This window comes from Aythya fuligula, chromosome 3 (genome assembly GCF_009819795.1).
Source record: "Aythya fuligula isolate bAytFul2 chromosome 3, bAytFul2.pri, whole genome shotgun sequence".
Classification (NCBI taxonomy): domain Eukaryota; kingdom Metazoa; phylum Chordata; class Aves; order Anseriformes; family Anatidae; genus Aythya; species Aythya fuligula.
The window spans coordinates 49,719,157-49,745,943 of NC_045561.1; the positions used below are offsets into that span (position 1 = coordinate 49,719,157).

Here is a 26,787-nt window from a genome sequence, read left to right on the forward strand (position 1 = left end):
TTTTTCTTTTTTTCCTCCTCTCCTCTCCTCTCCTCTCCTCTCCTCTCCTCTCCTCTCCTCTCCTCTCCTCTCCTCTCCTCTCCTCTCCTCTCCTCTCCTCTCCTCTCCTCTCCTCTCCTCTCCTCTCCTCTCCTCTCCTCTCCTCTCCTCTCCTCTCCTCTCCTCTCCTCTCCTCTCCTCTCCTCTCCTCTCCTCATGACTGTTGGGAAATCTACACAGAAAAGAGAAAGTATGCTCTACCTGGTCAAAGAAGCGCATGGAGACCTATAATGTTATGTGCAAGTCTGCCTAGTCTTCAAACCCAAGCAGCTGTGTTTCCTTGTCTGGGCATGGAGAAATCCTCCTTGCACTGTATGCCCAAAGTTTCCACTTTTCAAGCTCCTAACCAGCCCTTCAGCTACAAATTTCACTTCTAATGCAACTACGGGAGAGAGTAATCAAAATGCATCCCTGCACTTCAGGTAATAAAGCACCTCCTGCAGCTCTCTTGACCTGACTGGCTGAACCTGCTATCCCTTCCTCACTGCAGTCTGACACAAAGAAATATGGAGAAGCCCTTATTCACCTCAGGGAATAAAAAGCTCAGAAGAACAGGAAGGTGAGTATGAAAGGGAGAAATCATGAAACAGAAAATTAAAAAATTAAAGGGTTAAACTGAGGTGAGGTTTAAGGGAACATTTAAGGGAAAAGGAAATATAAATAGAAAACAACAACAAAAAAGACAAAGTAGGAAGATATTGAAGAATTACTGTTGGTATGATGAAAATAGAAGGTTGATAAGGCAAAATGATGTTGTAGAGGAAGTAGAGGATAGACATACATGGGAAAGATTAGAAGAGGCTGTCTTGAAGGAAGAGAGATTCAAAAAAAAACCAACAACAAAAAAAATGAATAAACAAAAAAACAACTTTGAGGATCAAAAAAAAAAAAAAAAAGGAGGCCAAAATGTCTTATTACAAGTAAAGCTATTTTACCAGTACTTTGGTATTCATCATGTAATGATCATTAGGTTACTAAAAGTCTGAAAAATTTTCCATTGTGCATCCAGCTCCTCAAATCCCACTGCGTTGGGAAGACAGTATTCTGAAATGGGGATAAACTGATAATTTAGCAAATAGCTTCAGTGGATGGGAAGGCTAATTCCAGGAAACAGTAAGGGTAAAAAAAATAGCTATTTTTTATTCAGACTGGCCTTCAGTGTTAAGGTTGAGAATATACCAAAAGCCTGTTTTGTAAGATTTATGTTTCTTCTTCCTCATTTTTGACATCTTCAGTGCATGGAAAAGAGAAGAAAGAAAAATAAAAGAAAGAAAGAAAAAAACAGTTTCAACAATTGCTATTTGAAATATGAAGCCTTACTTAAAGGCAACCAGCTAGCTAAGCTAGTTAAAATGGCACAATAATAACCTTGTCTGCCAGTGTAGGCAACTGAAGGCAACAATATAATTTAATGTAATCCCAATTACCATACCATGATGCCAACAACCCTTGTTCAGTAGGGGAATTTTGCTGACATTCAGCTAGTAAAGTGGAGTCAATGAAAAAGTAGAATTACATGCAAAAGACCAAGTGACACCAAAATTTAACTCACAGAATAAAGATTATCTACCCTGTGCTAGGCAGATGGTGATTATACTTTATTCTATAACCTCATGCATGGTTGATTATACTGCACCATAGAGGGGCAGAACAGTAATAACAGGACTGCAAATGACTGGATTTTGCCAAGCTGTTCCACATAGATATCAGCCAGCTTGAATGAAATGAATAATAATGAAATTAAGGCAAATTACTAGTTCAGGCAAGATCTACTGCTATATGTTTGGCACGCTGTAATGTAATTAGAACTGATCAAGCTATTAATTGTGTAAAATTATCAGTCACATTTTGCCCTTGTTTCTGTTTGTGAGTCTTCTGTGAGCAGATCATGACTTTTACAGACTTCTTTATTTTTGATGTTGGTTCTAATTGCTTAAAATCAGTACATGAGAAAAAAAAAAAAAAGAAAGAAAAAAAAAAAGAAAACAAAAAACAACAACCTACAGGCTTCTTTTGAATTGTTGATATCAAGTTTCAAGTATACTGAAGTACTTGTATTCAGCTTCTTAATGATAGTATAGTTGCTCACTTAGTTGTCTGATATGATCTATGTTCCCTTACTTTTGCAAAATGAGGAGGAGGAATGAAGAAAATAATGGCAGTAATGAATTTCTGTGGCATGTAAGACAAAGACGGTAGTAGGCAGGCCTAACAAATGGTAGGAAATGCCTAAAAGTTCCATCCCATCTATGCATGCAAAACCAAATTATCTAATATTATCAGAAGCCTGCAATTAGAATAAGCAAGCACTGCACCCTGGGCTACATAATGTCAGAGTGTGCCTAGTAATCCATTAATGAAATGCTCCTGTAAGGTTGGAAAGTACCATAATCACCCTCTGACATGCAGGGAATGAAGACACAAAGTGTGTATCTCAGCCTGAGGAACTAGGCCTCTGCAACCATATTAAACCCCAGCCATACCACCACCTGAGCATGTGACAGCATACTCCCATCCCACCTTGATTTTGCCAGAAGGAGAGAAACCAGCCAAATCCCAATCTGAACAGACAACAACTGGGCACACAGAGGTCAATCTTGATACAGTTAGAGAGGTTTACCAGAACCCATGCTGGTTAAGGTGTGTATACCTGAAGTAATGTCTCCCACATTCACTACCAACCTCCTAACTAATGACTGTGTTTCTTGTCTATCCCACCTCTTGCCGGAGAACCAATGCTACTCCATGCCACCCTCCACTAGAAAAAATAAAAATAAATAATAAATAATAATCTCATTGTTGAGTACCAATCTGTCCTTGGTTTATATTCTGATGTTATTGCTGCTGCTGGAAAGTAAATTCTAATTAAAGCAATTGTCTTCAAGTTAATACAGCATGACAGCTTAAATGAATAATTTTAGACCAAAACCTTTAAATACAAATTTTGCTCAAGAACTCTTTTGCCTCATTTTGCCAGTCTCTCCACCTGCTTCCATTTATACTCCATGCATCACCTTTGTGTGACAAGGAAGTGAGCATGCTCCAGGCTGACTGAAGAAGCCGGGCTTGTCTCACTCAAGCCACCAACTGAAAGCATGGCAAAGGAATCACCATATGCAGTAAAGTAGTATAAAAGCAGGGTGAACAGATGACTGCTTGCCAGATTAGCTGCCAGGGTTTTTAACCCTGCTGGTGACATTTCGCTCCCAAGCATACTGGTGCCCGAACAGCCGTGACACTGAGACCGAGCCACCCAGCTGCCTCCCCTGGGGCTCGGATGGATGCTGTGGCTCCAAGTTACCAAAGATGATTTTTTGTTGTTGCTTGTTATTTTATTTATTTTGTTGTTGTTGCTGCTGATCTTTCCCAGCACGAGCAACCTGCAGACGTGGCACCATGCGCTCTGCAGGACAGACACTCCACTTGCTGCTGACTTGCAGGGCCGTGCGTGCCCATTTACTGCTTGGGCTGGTGCGGCTCGTACAAGAACCGGAGCCAGACCGCGGACGGAACGAATCGGGATCAATTTGGGAGCGGGACGCTGGGGCCCCGGGCCGGGACAGGGACAGACGCGGCTACCACCGCCTCTCCCGGGGCTGGCGGCCGCTCCCCGGGGCCCGTCCCGGCCGCTCCTCCCCGCCGCCCGCCCCTTCCCTCCCCGGGCATTTATAAGCGCGGAGTTTCCGCGTCCTGTGACTGCAGTCAGGTGGTTGAGGCCTCCCCTCTGCCACCCGGCTCGGGCTGGCCCGGCGGGCAGCGCTGCCTGGAGGCGAGATCCCGGCCGGGAAAGTTTTGGGGCTGAGCAGAGCCGCGCCGAGGCAAGGCAGCGGGGATGGCCGGTGGGGAAGGGCCGGTGGCGGAGTGCCGGGAGCACCTCTTCAAGGTGCTGGTGATCGGGGAGCTGGGCGTGGGCAAGACCAGCATCATCAAGCGGTATGTGCACCAGCTCTTCTCCCAGCACTACCGGGCCACCATCGGGGTGGACTTCGCGCTCAAAGTCATCAACTGGGACAGCAAGACCCTGGTGCGGCTGCAGCTCTGGGACATTGCAGGTGAGGGATGGGGTGTGCTCAAGCCTGGCTTCTCGTTTTTCCCCTTCCCTGCTGCATTCAGCAGCTCCTGTCTAAATTTGAGGCTTGAGCAAAGTGAGGCCTTTGTCGGGGAGGTTGGTTTGGCTTCCCACAGGTGCCTCTGCCAGCTGGTGTTGGTGGCTCTTGGCTTGTCCCAGGCTGCTGCAGCTGTCCTCAAAAAGCTGCTGTTTGCAGCTCTGCTTGCTAGCAGTTGTCTGACCCCTGCTCCAGTTGCTCACTGCTTCAGCTTGTTTGTGGCCCCTGCTCTATGTTGCTTCTAGAGGAAATACATATCTCCTCCAGGCAGGCTGTGCTCAGCAGGCACACCTTACTGGCTCAAGGTGCTCATATAGCTACCATTGGCCTCATGTAAGGCATGCTCGAACTTTGGTTATTTGGAGCCATCCACTTAATTTCAATGCAACTTGTGTCCCTGCAGCGTGGGGTGAGCAAAGGGGACTTGTGTCACACTTAGCTCTGTGCTCAGATTGTGGGTTTGTGTATTAAAAAGATACTCTGAGCACGCTGAGGAAGAAAAGCCCTGTTGGCATGCCCAAACAGCACAGCATTCCTTTCCTGTGTATAACTAAGAACTTTTCTCTAACATGTCTTAGAGAATCAAACTGCATACGTATCTTGGTTAACTGCTCATGCTGAGGTTTTAAATGACACAGTAAAACTTATTTTGCTGTGGTTTTGTAAGAAGCCCGTATCTTCAAGTTGTTAATCATCTGAAGTTTGCAAAGCGTTTCTGGGTTTGTGTGTGGCCTGGGTATTAACCTGCAGCTCTCTTCCTTTTCTATCATCTTCAGAATATTTCTTCAGATATGAAAACAAGTAGGCTTTTAACTTCAAATACTGTTTTTAAAACTTACATTGGAGGATACTAGGGTAACAACTGGTAGTTACTGTTTCCTTGATCTCTCTTCTCTGTTAAGTGGAAGTTCATGAAACAGGAAGGGTAACACAAAGCTGCTGCACCTCTGTCTTAAAACACTTCACATAGAATTCCTCAAACTAAAAAATCTGCTTCTCACTGCAGTATGCTGAAATAGAACATAGATCTTTCTGCTGTAGGGCAAACTGAAATATTTTCTAATTGCTGTTTTGGAGAGCAAGGGAAATATTGGCAGGGTTTCTCTTCTGATAGGTTCTCTTCTCAAATCAGTTTTCAACTTATTTTTCCTCAGTCAATTGGCAGTATTGGTGCAAGCTGCTACAACACTCTGGCTGTAATTTAGCAAGTCTGGGGTTGTGAAGATAAGAGAGAGAAGGCTGATCAGGGTCCTGGTGTTTGGCAGGCTGCCACACTTCTGTTTAACTTCTCCTCAGCCCTTGGTTTCAGAGACACGGGCAGACTTCTGCTCTGCCAGAGCAACCTGTTTCAACAGGCTAAGCAGAAACTTAGCTGTACTTGTAACAAAAACTATTTTATATTATGGGAAGTTCTAATAATATAGCCATGCATTAATTTCAAGACCTAGAAGACATCATTTTCACTCTTGATTATTGCCATTACCGTATCTTGGAGTTGCTGATAAATCTGTAGAGGCTTGTGCTAATATTGTTAACACAGTGAAGAGTAATTCTGTTATTCTCCTGTCACTGTTTATATATTATTCATAACAATTCTAGGCCTCATGCAGATGATGCCCTACTAAACTAAAAGGGCAACGCTTCCTCAGTCTTACAGTTTGATACATGCTTCCACATGAATTTCCTCACTATCCTTTCCCTTTCAAAAATGAAGGTAAATACAACAATCTTGCGAGTTGCAATCCAAATTCTTCTGATTCTGGTGGCTTAGGCTGTTCTCTTTCCAAGGGGCTGGGAGCCCTTCTCCAGTAGAAAAATGAGACCAAGAACAGAAGTAATTGTATTTCTAGTGATATTTGATTGGGCTGTGCTCAGCTAGTATGAGAGCAGTAGTTTAGACTTGTGTTAAAAATAAAATCAAAGGGATTTTATTAATACCATGAAACCCTCATAGATACTACTGCTAATGTAATTGAGCTGGAAATGTGTTGTGCAGCTTTCTTTACTTCATGAATCTTTCTGAATACCTGAGGATGAGGTTTATGTAGAAGTTCTTAGTTCTAGAGAACTGGGTTGAAGACGGCTTCTACATAGTCCCAGCATATGTTCCCTAAAGCATTTTATTAAAGTATGTAATGAAGTATCTGAGCATGTGATAGTCATTCCCTCTTAACTCGTTAGCCCAACTGTCTTCTGGCTTTCAACAGCTCATGCAGATAACTTTATCTTCTGGTATGTGCAGACAAACAGCTTTAGATCTCTTCAAGAGATCTAAATCTTATGGTAAGTAACACTACATGTGACTTCCCTGCAAGCAACATGATGCTGGCACTCTGAATGGATTTTGATGCCTTTAAAAAGGCTTCTGAATTGAAGTCAAACCCTTAAACATAGTAAAGATCAAATCTTGTACTTAAAGTCCATCATAAAAAGCTTTCTTCAAAGAGCTGTGTGCTGCAGTCTAAGGTTGTGTCGCTAAATCAATGATTAAAAACTAACCATTTAGCTCAATCCATCAGCTGAGGATTATAATGCAGATACTGTGCTGGCTTCTGGTGTGAATGTAGCCAAACATCAAACTGATGAATGTTGTGCTGTATATTGCAATGCAGCAGGTTCATGAATGGATTCAATTTCTGTGCTAGTGCAGGTTTTTAGTCGTAAATCCATATAATTACCTAATAGGCCATGACAATGTTACATTGCCAATTCTTTTTTTTTTTTTTTCTGGAATAACCTTCCTATTGTAGGGTACAAAGTAATGCAGATACCTGCTGCAGGATCAAGGTGTGTGTTTGGGGGTGTACAGATGGTGAAATAGTGAAGGGGGAAGAAGGGAACTGTTGTGCATATACTTATGTATTCAATAAATACTCAAGCATTTTAGTTATACAGATAGATGTTGTAGGTTTTTGGACAATGAAGGTGAAAAGGCTTGAGAGACTGATAGTCAATGTCAAATCTTGTTTGCTGTGTGAAGTATTTGGAAAAGAGGAACAGTTTATATGCATGTCTGTACAGAGTAAAACTTCTAAACCTTAGCTGCCCTTGTGCATTAGTCTTGTTTTTTTTTTTTTATCTCAGCATGTGAAACTATGATAAGTTTCTCTTCCGGGATAAATTCTGGGAGTGTTAAAAGGTTAACCTCCTTCTTCAAAAGACATAAATAATTGGTGAAATAAGTAGGAGATAGGAATGACTCACTGTGATAAAGAGATAAAAATCAAAGGCATCTTAATGATAGGGAAGTGTTTTAGTCAATTTCAATACACTAGAGATTCATACTTGACAAGCGTGGTCTCTCTTCATCGGTACACTGACCACAATGCAGTGTAGGAGGTGAATATAGTGTATTGATGTAACTTTCAACTCTGATTGAAGGAACACCATAAGGATTTCTCCTGATTCAATCAAACTCTTGATTTGAACTAGTAAGAGCAGCGTTGTCACTCACACCAGCCTGTACAAACATTCAGCTCTCTAGAGGGTAATAATGGTAAGTCAAAGATGACCATCTGAGTGTTTGGCTTCCTCTGAAAAATGTCACAAATGACAACTGGTAGACAAATTCATTAAAAGCTTTGAGTAAGGCATTCTGCATTAACTTTGGCAGCATTACCCTTCTTCCAGGACTTGGTTAAAATTTCTTCATAAGTATTTAAAAATGAAGTATTGCTCTAACTGTAGGAGTGTGGCTGTGGAATGGGACAAACAGAAGAGGAGCAGTTGTGCTTAGCTATTCTAAGCATGCAATGCAAAAGCTTTCAAGAGCTGATGGATAAGACTTGTAGCATGCAAATTTGTTTTTTCCCGTATCCTTGAAAAGATCTGAACTCTATCTTGTTAGAATGTAACCCAGTACTGAAGATGATGGAGACATTGGATGAAATATCTTCCTCAAATAGTAAGTTGAGGAACACCTGGAATAACCCTTTTTTTCCATAAAGACAAGTGGATCTTAGATATGCAAGTAGATGTTAAAACTTCAATTTATTCAGGAGTTTAACTTGTTCACATCTATAGGAAACCATGAGAAATGGGAAAAGTGAGTTCAGGAAGCAATGGATGTGGTAGAAGAGAAGGAGAATGCTCAAACATTTCAAAGTAGAAAACCTAAACTGAAGTGAGGATTTGCAAAGCAAGACAAAGCAAAATGCAAGCCTTTTAGCTTAGATACAGGGGAGTGAGGCTGTACCCAATAATCTTTCCTGTCCCAGAGGAATAACATCTCGCTGGAGAGGCAGTGTTCTTGGTAGTAGCTATGTGCTCTCTGTGGAGAATAACTTTGGACTGTTGCATGTTTTGTTGGCTGAGTTTCAAAGGCATTCAGGTTGTTTGGGTATGTGAGATAGTGTGCTTCCATGTGAGAAATATTTTAGCTTCAAGCAGCTGTATACTTTATTTTGTCTGTACTTATGCTGCTGAGGTGTCTGAAGACTGCCACGCTGCTTCAGTGTACTAGAGCACAACTTGTTTCTTGTGTTATTAACTTTTTTTTTTAAATAAGGTCTAAAGCAAGCCTTAAGTGGTGTTAGTGCATCCCTGAAAACCCGTAGGGGGTAACAAGAAAACTTTCCCATATGTACCTAACTCTGCCAGAGAGGCATACTTCAATTATTTTTCAGAGAGGTCTGTTGAAGGCATAGAGTTAGGAGGTGGTAATCCTTTCAGATAGTCTTGTAACAACTTGTCCTTACCCACAACATGTTTTAAAGGTCAGAATAGGGATTTAAATGGCAGGTCTCGCAAAGAAATCGTGAAGAAATTGCCTAGTCGTGTGCCTAGAAAAGGTGAGCATAGGGTGGAGGCTGGAGAGTCTAGGCATAACATGCCCACAGTTATGCTTTTCCTCACTCTTAGTAAGCAAATCTACTGAGTGCAATGAAAAAGGAAGAGTGAAAAATGTGCATATAAATAGCAGTATCAGAAATGGATTCAGAACTTGGAGGTCAGAGCTTTATTTCAAAAAAAAAAAGGGCAAATCATTTGAAGCTATTTTCTGGTTCATCTGGTGATGGAGGTGGGAGCTCTAACCCTCTGGTAACAGCTGAGGCAGGTCAGAAAGCTCCCAGTCAGGTTCAGACCCTCATGTGATCAAGTTCAGACTGACAAAGATCTGAAAGACCTGGGACTGATCTCTGGATGCTTCTTTCATGCAAGCACACATTTTATAGAGGAAGAATTATTTAATGATATTGGCTGAAAACTTGCAGGAGTAGCAAAGGTGGTGGTGGTGGGGGTAAGTAGTTCTGCTCATTTTGAAAGCTTTTGAAATGTTGTCTTGGAAGCAGTAGAGACAAGAAACAACTGAAGATGTGCTATGTATTTCCTTCCAGAAACCACCCTACTGTGGGAAATCTTGTGTGGGTGTCCTTTCCTGTAACTCCTCTGGAACAGCAGAACTAGGTTTATGAACTTTTACTTGAGAATGAGTTACTGTATTTGGAACTCTTCAGCTAAGTGGTCCAAGTAGCTGCTAAACATGTTAAACTTGTTTTTGTTTTTTTTTGGTGTGTCTTCAGCCTTCAGACATCCCTAGGCACCACAGATGTGAAAAGATTCTGTATGGTCTACAGATTCTGGATGTCAATGTGCTTTATTCCTTAGAATTCTTCTATTTAAGTAGTTGCTTGTCAGATGCCCTTCAGCAAGCTATGGTTGGTTGTTTGGCTGAAAGCAATTTCCTTGTCCTACCAGTGGACTGCTGAAGGTTCTTATGCTGTATGATGTAGTACTAAGCAACACCAAACACTGTGTATGTTGTCCTAAACTGAACTTGTCAAACCCTTTGTGCTGATAATTTAAAACTAGGAATTCCACAAGCACATGGGAAATATTACAGTCTTGAAGTTGGTGTTAGGCAGTTTTAGTATAACTGAACAGTTTTACCTTGCACAATCAGACCTGTTTCATTTAAGTAATAGACTTGATGTTCTTTCAGTATCTTGGAAATAAGCTTAGATTTCCTTCATAGGCTTTTCTGTGTTTCTTAAATGTAATGGGGCTATCTGATCTAGTACACCTTTAAAGGAAAGATTACTGTATTGATTTTTTTTTTACAATCACTCTTAATTTCTATTCACAATGAAAGCATCACTTAGTAATTGAGCTTCTAATCACAATGGATTAAATGGAGCTTCAGTCTTATTTTGAAATAGATAAGGTTCATGTTTTATAGTAGTTGTTCAGAAAGCTTACATTTTTTACAAGGTCATAAAAATAGTTCTGTAGCACTGTGGTACAGGAGCAAAGGATGGATGGGCCCATTAAATGGGGAAAGGGAAGGCAGACACAAGGAAGAATAGCATATGTCACGCAACATAACTGAATTCTGGGTCAAGTCATAAACCAAACTAGAAATCTGTGCAGAAATCCATTAACTTACATTGATCATCAAGCTTTTTGGAGGCAAGTATTGTCTGAATTCTTGCCATTCCAGTAATACTAGCTCAGGTAGTAAGAAATGAAGTTACTTGACAAGTATATTACCCTTCAGAGAGAAACCAATATAGACTGCATTAAATACACTCTTCTCTTAACGTGTGAACTTACATGAATGGAGACGGACCTTTATCAACTTGCCTTGCATCAGTGTTCCAGCTCAAAATCTTAGTAATTTTGCCTTATTTATTTATCTACACTTGGCCTTTTACCAGTTCAGTTTTCTTTATGTGCACACCATACTTGGTGTGCACATAAAGAACACACACACTGAAGTGTGTGGTCACAAGTACAGTTTAAGTGGACAAGTGCTGTATAAGGGTTGTTCAAAACTCCTTTTCTTTCCTGTGTTTCATAAGACAGGTAATCTTAGCAGCCCATCTTAAAAGTCTCCAACATGCTGTATAAAATAAGTTTATTTTCTTCAGTAGTGAGCGAGGATCCTGGGATTCAATTTCAGAGCTGCTGGAAATATTTTCCTGCAGCAGCAATTACTGACTTGTCTCTGCAGGTTGTTCCCTCCAAGTACTCAGACTAGAATTTCTGATGTGTGATATGCCAGGTCAAAAGGAAGTGATTGGCAGTAAGGAAATTTATTAATTTTGCTATGAAAGCATAGGAATAATTCTTTGAGGCTTTTGCAGGTGTTAAAGCTAGTATGAATGGCAATAAGCAGTGACTGAAGTGCAGCATGCTTCTCAAGCTGCCTGTGGTAAAACATTCAACATCTCACATTGTCACCTAGCTAGAGATGCAGAACAAAGGTAGATGTGATGGTGTGTTGCTTTGAAGAATTATAGGATTTCAGGGTTTTATGGAGGTTGTTTAGGAAAAAAAAAAATCTTGGACTAGAAAAACCCTAGCACCCTTTCAGTAGGGATAGCTTCTAGATTAGCAGTAAGTGCAAACCAGTATTCCTTATTGTGTGGATCTTGGCAGCTTTTCAAAAAGTATTTTTAAAGAAGCCTTTGAGTGTCACAGTTAAAGCTATGGGAACTTGTTCTTTGAGTGATCCCCAACTAGAGTGCTGGGCAGAACAGAGTGGCAGCTACTTGACATAAAATTCCAGTGGCACACAGTGTGCCATGACACATTGACTGTTTTAGAGATTAAAATTTTTTCAGTCCCGTGATAAAGTTGATCTCGAGACAAACTGACTTCAGAATTGTTCTCTTGTGCTATGAAATGCCACAGTGCCATGCAGCATCACTAAGTACACAGCACAGCTCTGGCTGCGTGGCAGTACACTGAAGGAGATGGATCAGGGGTGTTGGGCATGAAGTAATTTAACTCTGGCATGTGACTTGTTTTAAGACTTCTTAGAACAAAATTTGAATTACCTGTTCATGCTGTTACTGGCAATTATTGGGCTGTCAACTCTGAGTGAATTCTAATGCAAGGAGTTTTTTTTTCCATACATGCTCTATTTGTTTAGTTAAAGTACTTAGTTTAGTTGGACTATACTTTTCTATGGACAGAAATCTACTGCTTAGTTGGGAACTTCTCAATTTGTCAAAGTTGCAAGCAGAAGTGAAAACTAACCTGTGAAACTTTCCTGTATGAACAGGACTGTCATACTCTTACCTACAGTAGATTTGATTGTGGATAAAGGTAGCTGAATTGCAAATGCATCTTGTCTAAGCTTAGAGGAGGTAATCTTAGATTACAAGATATTAAACTGTTAAAGCTAGTTTAGGCAGTCTTAAATCACTGGATTAGCCTAAGGCTACAGGCTGCAAAGAGAAGTTTCAGTCTTACTGTAAACCTCCCCATGAGCTGTGCAGGTTCTTGAGGTAAAGTTCATCCTACATGTAAGCCTTTTCTTTAGGAAAAGCACACCATTCTCTTCCACATATCAGGATGGCAGATGCCAGTTTTCCTGATAGCAATCAAGTGTCCAGCTTCCAAGTGCTTGCACCTCGGTGATTCTGCTGTTGCATTGGTTCTACTTTATCCTGAGGTGTAGAAATAGCAAACAAATTGGTGAGGCTAGCTACCCAAATTTTCAAATGGAAAGATTAGCAAATGAATGACTAGTTCAGATTCTCATTGTGCTGTACAATGAAACTTTAGAGCGAGCTACTTCCTTCTGTTAAAGAAAGAAACACTTCCTTCTAGGAACCTGTGAAAATGCTTGAAGTCATGATCTAAATAGTCAGGATACTGCCGCACCTGAACTGTCATTCAGTGACTTCAATGACCCCAAATAGTCTGGAACAACTCTCATACATGCTGTACCTGTAGCATACAGTACACTGTGGATGCCAACTCTCAATACTGTCTCGCTCAACAGCATTGCTTCTATTACACCTTTCCTGCTTCCTAATGTAAACATAACCAGAGTATCAAAGGTCATCTCTTATAGTGAAGTGGGAGTCAGTCAGGGACAAGTAGGGATTGACTGGCTAATTATTCAGTGAAAAGCCTTTCTCTGAAGGGTGTGGGACACTTACTGACAATAAGTTGTCCATCCAGTGGTCATTAACTTTCCCATACCACCCTTAGTAAGAAAGGATACTACCAGTTCACATAAGTTACCTGAGACTTCCTTTGTTTAATCAACTGCAAGAGCTGCAGTGGAACTATTTCTAGTACTGTCTAATACAGGAAAATGTCATTCTCGTTCTTTTAACCTCTTAGCATTTGTCATCAGAACCACAAATACCAAGTATTACTTTCACTGTGGTGAAAAGCAAGAGTGAAGCTCAATGTGCCTTTTGCAACTCTTACAGGTTCCTAATACCTTCTATGCTACTGATCTTGCTCAACACCTTTTGTAGTTTAAACACTTGACAGTCTTGCGCTGATAGCTTATGTGGGTAAGGATGAGGAACAGGAAGGCATCTAGTACTGGCTGTCTTGGAGTCTGTCTCCTCTTTCTCAATCTACGGCTGCTGCCCATGTGAAAAAGCAGGCAGTCACTTGAGCATGTCCTGTAATATTGATAGTGGTTTGGTTAACCTACTTCCTGCTGAATAACAAATCCAATCTAATTGGGTAAGACAGTTCTGGGACAAGCTGTCCTGCCTTGGGGAGTGGGTGGGGGAACCACCATCAGCAGTGGTGGCTTGCAAGTAATATCAGTATGTCACTAAAAAGCAGCCCCAGACAGCTCATACCTGAACCCAGTGGTGCTAAAATGTACATGAAATGTCTGGAGAATGGGGCAGTCCCTTCTCAGGGCAGTCCTGACTGTTTATGATCTGGTGTCAAACATCTAGCTGTAGGGCCATCAAACAGCCAAAATGTAGTGGCTACCTAGGAAGTGAAATGGATATTCCTGATCTAAATCTGAGATCCTTAGTGCATTATAAAGGACTTAGGACTTCTCCAAGGGAGACAGGTACCAAAACCTGAGCATAGTGCCAGTCTGAGTCTATCCTAAATGTTCACAGAACTCTGGGTTAAAACTTGAGTAGTTCATTAGAGGTTACTTATTTTTCTACTTCAGAAGTATTTTCAGTGGTCTATTGTTCATGCATGTACACAAAACATCCCATATGGACTGCAGCATAGCCTGATGTGTTTACACTTTTTATATCAAAATAGTTCAGTTCAAGCTTTTATCCTCAGTAAAAGTTGTCTTAAACTTGCATTTAGATGTTCTACAGTGCCCCTGCAGGTACCCCTGTTGGTGTCCTCACAGACTTTAGGCTATGTTGTTGCTATCTCCTGTAGCACTAATAAATGCTGACAGTGGAGCAGAATCATTACTTAGAGGACTTCATTTGTGGCTTGCACTGGACTTCTCTGTTTTGAAGGAAGTATGTATCAACTTCAAGATACTTATATATTTCCAAATCTGTTGACTTGCTAAACATTGACCATGAGTTTCCTTCTCTGTGGTGAGAGAAACCAGAATTCTCTGTATCTGCACGGGGTCTTACCCTGATTGATGTTCAGACCATCAGCCAAGACAATTGAGGAATCCTTTCACCAGGCTGCCATTAGTGACCCTTCTTGAACTTCTTGAATTTTGGCTTGACTCCTATTGACTGTTGGTGGTCATGGTGAATACCTGATCTTTAACCCTTCTCACAAAGGAAGGAGGACATTAAAGTATTCCCAGACTAACACTGATCAATTACAACTGTTCATTATGATTTAATTAAGCATCCTGTGATATAGTGTTTATATATATAGTACTGTAGTTGAGATTCACCTGTTGATAGAAAAGGAAGACCTCAGCAGAATGCTACTTCTAGGCTTCTTTAATTCACCTAATTTGATTTACTAGGTCTCTTACTTTCTTTGCTACTGTGGTACTGCCGGATATTTCTTGGCATGGTTATATAAAGATTTCTTGTGTGGTATACTCCTTTACTACTTAAACTGCCTTTTAAACTAACTGGACAGTGAGCTGAATGCTGAAATAGCTGCTTGGCCTTATTCATAAACTGAGGGCTTTGACCATATGTTGGAATTCTGACAAATCAGTATTACTGTGTCCAGGGGAAAAACTGCAAAACTCATGGCAGCGGTCCTCAAAGTTGTTTGTTAGAAATAAAACTCTTCATCTAGTTGTGTTCACTTTTGGGTGACTTTAGCCTACTTCTCCAGATCAGGATTATTTGATGTGGAACTGCCAGAGTTGTTTCAAATCAAATTTTGAGATCTGGCCATCCATTAAGCTGATTAGCCTGTCAAAGATCTCCTCAGCAAGAAAAATGGCTTCATCATTCTTCCAGTTGTCAGGCTTTTTATAACCTGTGGTCATCTCTTCCTCATTAGTGACAGTTCCTGGAGTATGTCAGAACTGTTAGTTTTCTCTGTGAGAGAGGTTAGATTCTTTCCAGCAGTGGTGCTCATGCCAAGAAAAGGGTTTAAATGCAAGTAACAGAGCTTTGGCTTGTCAGTAGTGTGGCTTCATAGTAGACTAAGAGTAGATCTTACAAGGTAGGGGAACCTGTGCTGTACTTCTGATATTGACAGAGGTAAAACAAACTTCCCTTCCCAGCAGAAAACATAGCTGAGGGGAACTTCCACATAGATCTCTTTGCTGTCAGTGAGTAGTTCCTGTTCATATTAACCACTCTTAACTCTTTAGGTATGGGGGGATTTTTCTGGAGGAAGGAACCAGACATGTCCAATACCATGCATATCCAGCAGTTACTTGCACATTTAACATGCTGCTTCTAGCCTCAATTTCCGTCTCATGAGCATGAATTAAGACTTCCAATAATGGTAGGAATGCGGGGCATCTACCACTAACTAAAAGCAAGAATAGCCACAATGATAAGTCACGCTGCTATGATAAACAGGACACTCTTGTGTATTCCTTTCACTGGGAAATATTGCTGTAGAAATTTTTAAAAATAAACTTCAAGGCAAGGCTGGCACTTCCTGAATCTTATGGTGATAACTTTTATCTCTTGTCAAGTAAAGGACAGAAAGCTTCAGATATCAGACCAGGCTCTAACTTTTTTTTTCAAGTAGCTAGATATGCTTTAGGTCTGTTTTGATGTAAACTCAAAAGCAAGAGAAGCTGCCAAGGTCTGATGCAGGTTTAAACTGAACTTCATTCCTGTGATGCTACTGTAGGGAACTGCATTAGATCCCAGTGCAGGACATTATGCAATTATTTCACTTGATGCTCTTGCAATTACTGGAAAATACAGTGACAACATGTGCTGAGTCATTTAGATGTGAAAACTTTGTGGTTAGAGAATGCAGAACTTTGCATTGCACACAGCTACTTACATATAAATGGAAGTACCCCCAGATAAAACCTCAGATCCCCATGGCTGCCCTGCAGCTTAGATTGAACCCCTGAAACAGAAAGGATACCTCAGTGCTACCACCAAGTTTACAGCAAAACAACAGACTTATCAGTATGACTTATCCTCTAATGTCCTCTCCATAGTGCTGTACTAAGTAGTTACATTGCTGTCCTTTTCCTTCTGCAACTCTGTGCACTAGAGGCTTTAAGTCTAGTTTTATCTGATCACTCTTAGCCTTTTCCCCTCTGTGGGTATGATCCTCTTTCCGTACTGACAACGTTGTTCTTGCAGTGTAAGTTTACTATGGCAAAAATCTTGCTGAATTTAGGAAATGAGAAATCCCTGGCTGAACTGAGCATGGCAAAATTTTAGTAAATTCAATTTTAATGCTTATATAGAGGATGATCAGACTTGTAGTGTTTTTATGGCTTGTTTTCTGCAAGCAAAAAAGCGCTTATTTTGTGTCAAATTCCTGTTAAGCTTTCAAGTACAAGAGGCTAAAGCCTGTGCATTGTCAGTGGTAACAGAATTGTACAGAAAGTCTACCTGGTTTATACTGAACTCTCTTCCTGCCTCATGCCATGTACCTGTTAACACAAGGAAAAAAAACAACTATCTTTTAGGCAGGTCGTGTGTTATTGTTTATGTCTGGAATAGGAAGGTCCTACCCATCCTTACAGGACTTTCAGACAGGATGAAAGAGCAGTCAGAAGCTAGTATACAGGTCTGATAGCATAGCATATGTGAATTCCAGAGGGGAAGGCAGCTCTGTAGTGAACTGTTTTAGAGTTGGGGCCACTTTAGAAAAGAGCAGCTTTCAGATGGGAGTACTTGATCTATAAAAGGCATTAATCTGTAATACTAAACTGTCTTCTTGTCTGCTTTCGTGCAGCTTAAATTACAGAAGAATATGCAGAGAATGCTGTTTGTTTTGTGAGCCCATCCTGTGGTGCAGAGGAATATGCTTCCTGAACTGAAGACAGGATTTAGCCCTCTAGCATTTAGCACTTGAGAGGGAAACATGCCTGCATAACAGGAATTGGTGGTGATACCAAATCTACCTTGCTATGCCTTTCCAGGCTTACTCATATGCTTGAAAGGCAACACAAGTTTGTGTACAAGTTTCCTAAACAGTGTGTAAGGAATGTGCCTCCTCCAGCAGCAGTTTGAGATGCAGGCTTGGTGCATCTTTCCTCTTATACGTGCTCCTTGTTCTCACATGGGATACTCTGCTGGTAGTAAGAAACTCGTGTGTAACTTGTTCTTGTCAGGATGTCAGCTAGTGATGCTGTTTTATGCAGCATCATACTTTAAAAGTTGAACAGTTGGGGGGAAAAAAAAAAACTCCTTTCTACTACTTCTATGGAAGCTACTGCTTGTGGCTACTGCTGGTTTCAGGCATTTCTAGCAAATGCTTTGTCTGTTCTGAAAATCTCTGTAAAGAATGAACTAAGCTGAAGTACTGACACGAAAATGACACGAAAATTGAGCTAGAAAAGCTTCCTTTTGACAGCAGAACTTCACCAGTTCTTTTACTTAGTGATCTCTGGTTCTTTCTGAGAAAATAAAACTGTCCTTGATGATCAAAGGCAGACTTAAATGTTTATAAACAAAGGACAGATGTTCCCAATTAAAATCCTTTTTTTTTTTTCTAAAACTGCATGTGAACTAAATGCTAACAGCTAAAGTAGTGTTACAGTGTATGAAGTGGTATAGTGCAAGGATTGCTTTCTCCGTTGGAGACTTCTCAACAAATCAGAAAATGAGTTTAGTAGCCCAAACTTCAAGTGACATGCTTGCACTAGATACTGTTTTGCTCATTCAGGTATAAACATAGTGTGACCTTCCAAACAGAAGAAAAGCTGAGCTGTATTCTAATTCTGTATCTCAAGCATACTGACTTCAAGAGCCGTATTTATGAATAAGAGTTTTTAGTACTGGATGTTGGCTTTCATCCAGATTTATGTTCAATTGTACTTCAGCTATTCTGGTCCCCTTGCATCAAATTGTTGGACTGCCGTAGGACTCCTACAGTTGGAAATTATTACAGAGAAGGTCTTGGACTTGAAAGGCGAAGTTGAGAGGTTTAGCTTGAACTATTAAACTAGCTCTTTCTAAGCTTGACCCTAAGAAAAAAATCTAGAACGTAGGTGATTTCTTCATAAGATCCACTGAAGGCTATTAGACTTCAGAGCTTGTAGAAAGCTGCATCTGTCCCCCTGTTAAAGCCTCTGGGTTTGCTGAAATGTGTATCTGAAGTGACTAGGCTTATATAAATCATGCAGAAATGTTTTTTGTGGAAAGAACAACTTCTGTGTACTTGTGCTGATAGTGTTTGGGTAGTAATGCCTATAATCACTTTTTAACAAATAACTTTTTTAAAAGTTTAAGTGGTAGCTGGAATTGCAGGCTGCTTTTAGCATCTGGCTTGTCATGTGTGATGTACATAATGGCCCTGTTGTAATCAGCTTCCATAGAATGGAGGAGATGAGGTTATTAGAGTGAAATGCTGAACTGATGTATACTAACCTGGTACAGAAGTCTACTTATATTTTTAGCATGAGCTGTAGTGAATATAAATACTGCTACTCCCTTCTTTTTCAGGCCAGGAACGTTTTGGAAATATGACAAGAGTATACTACAAAGAGGCAGTTGGTGCCTTTGTGGTCTTTGATGTCACAAGAGGCTCTACTTTTGAGGCTGTTTCAAAATGGAAGCATGATTTGGACAGTAAAGTATTACTTCCCAATGGCAGCCCCATCCCTGCTGTTCTTCTCGCAAACAAGTGTGACCAGAAGAAAGATGGCAGCCAAAATCCCTCTCAAATGGACCAGTTCTGCAGGGAAGGTGGCTTTGTTGGGTGGTTTGAAACATCTGCTAAGGTAAGCATTTAAAAAAAAAAAGCCTTAACTGCTAAGTATTGGTTATATTCATGTCTTCTAATTCCATGTGGGGAAGAAAAATAAGGGGATGTGACTGTTCTACAAAAATTAGATGTGGTATGCAGGATAGCTTACTGCTACAGAAAACTTCCAACATACATGAATTAAATTCGAAATGCTCTATAAACTCAGAGCCTTAAAACTAACTGGAAGCCTTAATTAACCAAGTTCAATAAGCTGCTTTCATCTTGTGTGTGTCAGGATCAGTATTGTTCAGTATATGTTAATTTTCCCGATTGAACTACTGAAAAAGGCAAGTTATCTTTAGGTCCTGGTTTCCATATTGCAGCTTTTCTTTGTTGCATGAAGGAAGTGGTAAGACTTCAGAAATGAACAAGCTATTTGCTCACTTGCTACTACCCACCCAGATAATGTTACTAAACCACTCTTCTATTTTATCAGGCAGTAGCAAGACTGAACTAGGGAGAAGCAAATCACTCAGTGTAGCAACTTAAGCTAAGATAGCTGCTTTATTCAAATAAATAACTCAAATGAGTAATGTCTTATATTGTTCTTACTCTGTCAATTTGGTCAATGTACATACAAACTTGCAGCAACTTCGTTGGAAGTGAAATCCAACAGTTTGAAACCTGATTGATGCTTGAAATGGAATCTTTTTTTCTAGATGAAGACAATGTGTCTGGCATACCAAGTTACTGGTCTGGCTGATAACTCTTACATAGTAAGCTAAACCTCAAGGTCCCTCTTTCCTTGTTTTGCCCACTTCCTTTAGCTGCTGCTGACAAACTGGCCAAGTGTTACTTGTAAATGATAGGCATTTTTGGCATGATGCTCAGATGCTTTTCCATAAAAGCTCTGTAAGAATTGATTGCCTTTAAAGTAAGGAAAGTACACAGCAACTGAGGTACCGGGCTGAAATACAGCTCTAGGTATCCTGCATACATGACTTCTTTGGAGTGTAGATTAAGTTATTTTTCAAAGCATGCATAAGAAAATGTAGAGTAGCTAGATGAGGCACCCCAATTTAGCTGGGTTTAAGGCTGATTCAAAAGGTCCTTCTTAGATAAATGATAAAATCATTTATCATTTGCAGCAGAAACAGGAAAAGACCCTAGAAGGTGTCTCACTACTATGAGCACTGTAACCATCTGTCTTTCCTGATGCAAAAATGCAGCTCAGCACTTGTGACTTCTCAAAATGTAGATGAAGCTTATTCCCAGACTGCACGCTAGATTACAGTCAAAGTATTCTATATGTAATATGGGTGAATAACTTCTGTATCAAACCTTTTCTGGCTGACTTTTGCAAAAGAACAAGTGTTTGAGCCATAACCTCATGCATCTACATGGAAGGTGTTTGCATCTTGCTGGTGACTGTAGAGAAGTTTGTATTTGGACAGCTTCTAACAGGAATGTATGACCCTTTTTAAAATAAGACTGACTTTTTTTTTTGCTTTCAATATTTTTAGGACAACATCAACATAGATGAAGCTGCTCGATTCTTGGTGGAAAACATCCTTGCCAACTATAAAACCTTTCCTAATGAAGAGAATGATGTGGGGAAACCAAAACTGGACCTAGACCCATTGAAAGCAGAGAGTAAATCACAGTGCTGCTAATGCTACCACTGTTCAGCAAATGTGATGGAATGAGCAGCAAGACTGTTCCTTAAATTCAACTGCTGCTATGGTGCTGCATTGTGACAATTCATATGGGGTGTCTGGTATTATCTGAACAGGTGATTCATGCGGGCATTTACATACTCTTGTTTAACCTGGAACTTATGAATTGTCACTCCACTTGCTTGAGTGGCTGCATCTAAGTCTGATTAGTTTCTTACCTGAGAACATAAGGTAGTGGTTACACGCCTGAAAAAGGAATAAAGTTACATTCAGTGTCTACTTTCCTTCTAGGACATATGCTACATTCCAAATAGGACTCACTCATGGTTTTAGCTGAACAGACACTTGCACCTTTTCTGAATACTTCTCCTTTGTCACCAGTAGTGTCCCACTTTAGCCTGACTTCTCACCTACACACTTGTCCTTATTTATTATCCCCACCATGAGGGTCTGTCTCATTGCTAGTTCTCCTGGATCAAGACATTCCGGAAGTTTTTAAGTGGACAATGACAGACAGGAGATATCATCCTTAGTGGGTTCACCAGGATTGAGTGGAGTAGACTGCTTTTTTCACAGAATAAGAACAAGCTGGAAAAATGACTGTTTAATGGGAAAGGCATGGTTAAAGATAATAGCAAAAATGCATCTCTAGCTAATTAAAGCAGAATATTTTCAGCTAATGCTTTACCTGTGAAACACATTAGTGAATACAGTTATACTTCTGACACAACTGTAATTATGGTAACTTCACCCATATGCACACCTAGAAATAAACATTCAGAAACCCTTTCATGCACTAACACTGAAAACTTTAGCAAGAGCTCATAAAGTAAATATCTTACTGTCCTGTGATGATCAACTTGCTTCTTTTTTATTCTGCCTGGAGATGGTTCTGAATACTGAGAGGAGAAGGGGAGATGTCATGAAAGAAATGGTTAAACCGATTCTTTGTAGTCTGTCAAACACAAAGCTCTACCTTTTTTTTCAATTTTAGAACAGTGCTGCACTCTTCTGACTACTCAGGGCTGGTGAACTGGCTTACCAGTTTGTAGCTTTCTGTGCTCAAGCTTCCTTAGAACTCATGCATTTCTGGCAGCAAATGAAAATCAAAAGGAGTGGAAAGACGACACAGTTCTTGAATATATTCTGGAACTCTGGCTCTGCCTGGCTGAAAGGCTTTGAAGCTCCTTTTAAATTTTAAAAGTTTCTTCTGTCCTGGTATCTTATTGCTACTGGCTTAAGAAGTCTTATCTTGGTTGGTCTGATGGTACTGATGTTTAAACATTCACATGAAGTATGTGCCAGACTGGATGTACTCTAATCTGCATTAAAACTTCCTAAGCTGTCTTTTCTAAAGAGTAACATACTTTTTAAGAGACCAATAAATATATTTGGGCATCTTATGTTGTTGGTGTATGCTTTTGAGAATGAATCTTCACTTCCTGTGTGCTATCCTGTATAAACTTGTTTTCAAATGTCAGTGAAAATGTTTGTATTCTAGTAGTCACTGTGTTAAGGCTTGTTTTAATTTATCATAATAAGGTTTGGCATAAATTAAAACAGGGTTTAACTAGTTTCTGATTATAAAGTAATTCAGATGAAAGGGTTCCTAGGTTGTGAAAGGGTTCTTGGGTTGTCAAGCTTAATATCCTTCTCCAAGCAAGGTCATACACAGTAGCTCAGGCCTTCATGTGGCCTTCTGCTCTTAAACCTTCAGCAACAGACTTTGACCTTGGGGAAAGTTGTTTCAAAGCATAACCATCCTCATGAGCATTTGTCTAGTCTGAACCTCTAACTTTGATTTTATGTTTATGTCCATGGTCTGTCATTCTTCCACTGGAGCACTAGGAGGGATGCATCCATTAGACATGCAGACTTACTCGATGCTTAAACCTTGGTTGCTGCCTACAACTTCTTTGAAAGCCTGCAGCACATCAGAAAGGAAGCTGCATCCCAACCATGTTTCTTGCTTCTTGGTTTGTATGGGTTGTTAACCTTTCAAGCTAACCTGGAATTACCATAATCTCCCTGTTCAGCCACTTCTACAAGTCCACTTGGACTGTAAACTTGCTTATTAAAGCTATTTTAATCTCCTAAACTACTTAAAGCATATCTATACAGATACGGTAACTAGCCAGTGGAGCATTTGCAAGGTCTGTTTTTTTATACTTCTTGAATAGATAAAGATACATGACAAAAATTCTTGACTAAATGTGAAATTTCTGTTTATTTGGTTTCAAATGAGCAAGCTTACTGGACCAATGCATTAACATAAACACTGACTAATGGTATAAGGCCAATTTTTGAATTCTGTCTAGAATTATGTCATTAAATTTTGTGTAGTAAGTTCATGGTCCAGTTCCTTAATTTTTTTTTTTATTGGAAAAATTGCCAGTGAAGGTAGCCAGTAAAGGGTGTGTGTTTTTTTTTTTTGCTGAGCAGCTATGGTGCTCTTTTCTGTTCTTAGTTCTCAAATTCAGCAACAGAATGAAAAACGGACTGAAGCTCTGGGACTCTGGTAGAGTGTAAATCTTCACTGTGTCTTGGCAATGTAATCCTGTACAGATCAATTTTCAAATGTCTAAATTGCTGATTGAAGAGCTATTGCTGTTCTGTTTAAGCACTTTCCTTATCTTCTTCGTGGCTTGCTCTCTTCTGAGATTCCATATGAATATAGAGTGGCCATGACTGTCAAACTGTGGAGTACAGTAATTTTGATTTATTATGTCACTGGCTGGAGAAGTTGAGCCTGAATGATGTTCAGGAAATACAATCTACAAAGATCAATTAGACTAGGCACAAAAACCTGTTGTAAATTGCCTAAGATCTTTGTTTTGGAAAGATATCTGAAACTTAGACAGACCTGATTTAACTTCAGACTGGCAAGTAGGAAGTATCAAACACTTGTTTTATGTCTACAGGATATATCGTGTAGTGATTCATCTCAATCTAATCAGATGAGCAGAGGCCCTGTGTAGTTGTATTTCATTACCTCTTGCAATTTGAAATATGTCAATCTTAAATGAGCAAGTACCTGGCATGTAGTCCCTGTATTTAAGGGATCATTTTGAGATAAAGAACTTGAGTAAAAATCTAAGTCAGTGCTTCAAGTAAAGTATCTTACTCGGCATATTTCCATTATCTTATTTCGTATAGGCTAGAAATGGCAAATAGTCATTCTGTATTGTAGTTGTGCAGTCTGTCTGTGCAGCTAATTTGTTTAAGAAGTTTAATGGGACTTCATAACTTTTGAAAACTTCTGAAAAAAAAAAACTATAAGGGACTTGGAGCAATTAGTTACATCTAGAAAATGACATAAAGAAGGATCACTTAGTTGCAGTAGTAGAAAAGTATGAGCTAATCTATGATCTAAGTTTTGGAATTTTGTTTAAAATGTTAGACTGAGTCTTAATAGCATTCAGTCTCCTCAAAGTGTGCAAATCCTTGTTTATTTTTAGTGATTATTTGCTGGTGAATACTTTGAGCAATTCTTACAGACTTAGTGCCTGAGTCACTGTTTGATAGATGGTGATAAGAGTAAATAGTTATAAAATGAATCTTTGTAGTAAAATTGTGGTGTTGAATGGTGAAATACTTTTCTTTTAAATGGAGTTCCTTTATCTTCTGGCTTTTAGTATCTCAATGATCTTTATTCTAAAATGGAGAACTGGCTGCTTGTTTCCTCCTTTACAGAACGCTTTACTTGCTATGGAAATGGTTCTCTAAATGTGCATACACATTCATCCTTTGTATAATGAATTACTGAAAAATGTAAGAAATTGAGGTGGCACTGGACAGGAATAAAGTGCGTTAGGAAAATGCCAGTGATGTAAGTAATGATTCAGAATTGGAATACTCACTTGGCAGTCTGTGAAAGGTCACTTTAGACAGAACTCTTTGTTCTGCAGCAGCCCACTAGTGAAAATAAGGAATGTGCTAGAGTCAGATTTATCTAATGAAGATTATTTGAAAGAAACTGTCTGTATCATACGTGACTTATAAAGCTCTGTAAGCTCGCTATGTCTCTGGTTTTGTCTAAACAAGCATCTCTGGGAAGAAAAAGGTACTTAGTGTGATTTTTAAACACAATCACGGTTTCTTTTATCACTACCTAACATGTTCACTCAGTGAAAAATTACTAGCTTAGACATCCTATGTTGCTTATGTAGACTCACAAATAAATTTTACTAGATAAATTTTATCATTTATCACTTCACTAGTTATTTTACCATTTTAGTCTATTCATGCAGACTCATTCCTTAAGTACCTTAAAATTTTTATCGGTAAGTATGGTGTTTGGATAGTCTTGGCTTCAGAGATGAAAAAGTAGAGGGTCAACATATCAGTATTGTTTTTTTCTTAGGTTCTAGGAAATGAAACGAAGTGTTCAGTCTTCTGATAAAACAGACTTATTCAAATTTTTTTCCTTTTTTTAACTTATGCACTTTTAAGCTGTTCATTATGATGACTCTTCTGAAAGCTTAAGTGATGGTAATTGTCTTGTTGAAAGCTCATAGCTCCTTACAGAGCATATGGCTTATTCTGTTTCTAGACTATCCTTTACTTATATCGATCCAGAAGAAAGGTCTTTCAACTCCTCACATTCAGATCCGTTTGATTTTTTTCTTAACTTGCTTTTCAAGAGTGTTCTGTAAACTGCAGTATTGAAAGCTACTCTGTAGTATAGTACTTGAGTCACATTATCAATTTCCATCATTCATATTACGTCCAAGCAATTTTGATTACAAGGAGTGAATTCGATTTTTTTTTTGACAATGCTCTATTGGTCTTGATGTAACAAAATGTCTGCCCCTCCAAGATGCATTCCGTATTCAATTACTGTGCCACAAAAATGGTTTTATACTCAGTGTTTTAGTCCAATAAAACAATGGAATTGTTGTATTGTGCACAAAGATTACTTCAAGTCTGTTTGCTTTTTATAGCATCTGCCCAGTTTAAGTTCTAATGCTTCTATATAGATATTTCTACAGGCAAACTACTTTCTTCTGAACTTGAATTACTTTTTTTTTTTCCAACTATGCTTTGCCTCAAGGTCACAAAAATCACTGCCTTCTACTATTTAGTAGTTTAAGAAAGAAAGGCTTTCAGTTAGATTGTCCATCAGAGTGGCAGTTATTTTCCTTGGATTATTGTTTTTAAGCACAGTTACATGAGATTACTTTAGTTCAAATAGCTGTGACAGCACTTTTCATATGTATATAAGAGCACAAGTGTCATAATGACTTGTCATTTTTAGGTTTCAGAAGTCAGAAAATGTAAACCTGTAGTGTCCTTTCTTAAAGACTATTTTTACTTGGATGGGAAACAAGTATGAAGACACTTTATAGCTTTATCTATGGTTGTCTTCTTCATTTTTCTTTAAGAATATTAATCACATGATTCAAAATTTGTCTAGCAATCTTATGTTCTGCATTTTTAAGACTATATTTTTTGGTTTTAGCCTCTATGCAGAACTGCAACCATACAAAAACATTTGTTTAAAACTGCACTGAAGTTAATCGCTATTAAAAAGGATTTACTGTGATTTGCAGCTTGCCTTGAATTAGAACAAACAAGACTTAACTTCTTTAATCTTCTGCAAAAAAGTTACATCCTTAAAAGTGAACAGCAAAGTACTACAGTAAAATGGTGTACTGAGAGATTTAGTAGTCTCTACAGCTCAGCAGTTAACACTGCATTAAGATTGTGCAGTGATTCTTGTTTTAAAACTAGAATTATCCTTTGATCCCTCAGGGTGTGATCATAATTCATAACATTTTCTGGGCAAAGATTTAGACATTATTTTTAAGAGCTAGTGCTACTTTCTCTGAGTATCCCCCTTTCTTAACAACTGCAGTAGCTAGAGTACTGCAGCTGCCCTCAACTTCAAAGGATTTTCACACTGTATCACAACCAGGAAGTTTTTCACTTTAACGTAGATATTCTTTTTATGAATC

The 26,787-nt window shown here is 39.3% G+C and overlaps 1 protein-coding gene across 1 annotated transcript; it reads left to right on the forward strand.

Moving 5' to 3' along the window:
- Positions 1–3,754: 3,754 nt before the first annotated feature.
- On the forward strand, positions 3,755–22,269 carry RAB32 (RAB32, member RAS oncogene family). The gene is made up of 3 exons (XM_032183528.1): positions 3,755–4,091; positions 18,911–19,188; positions 20,678–22,269. The coding sequence occupies exons 1-3, from the start codon at positions 3,872–3,874 to the stop codon at positions 20,825–20,827; spliced, it is 648 nt and encodes a 215-aa protein (XP_032039419.1). The 5' UTR covers positions 3,755–3,871; the 3' UTR covers positions 20,828–22,269.
- Positions 22,270–26,787: the final 4,518 nt, after the last annotated feature.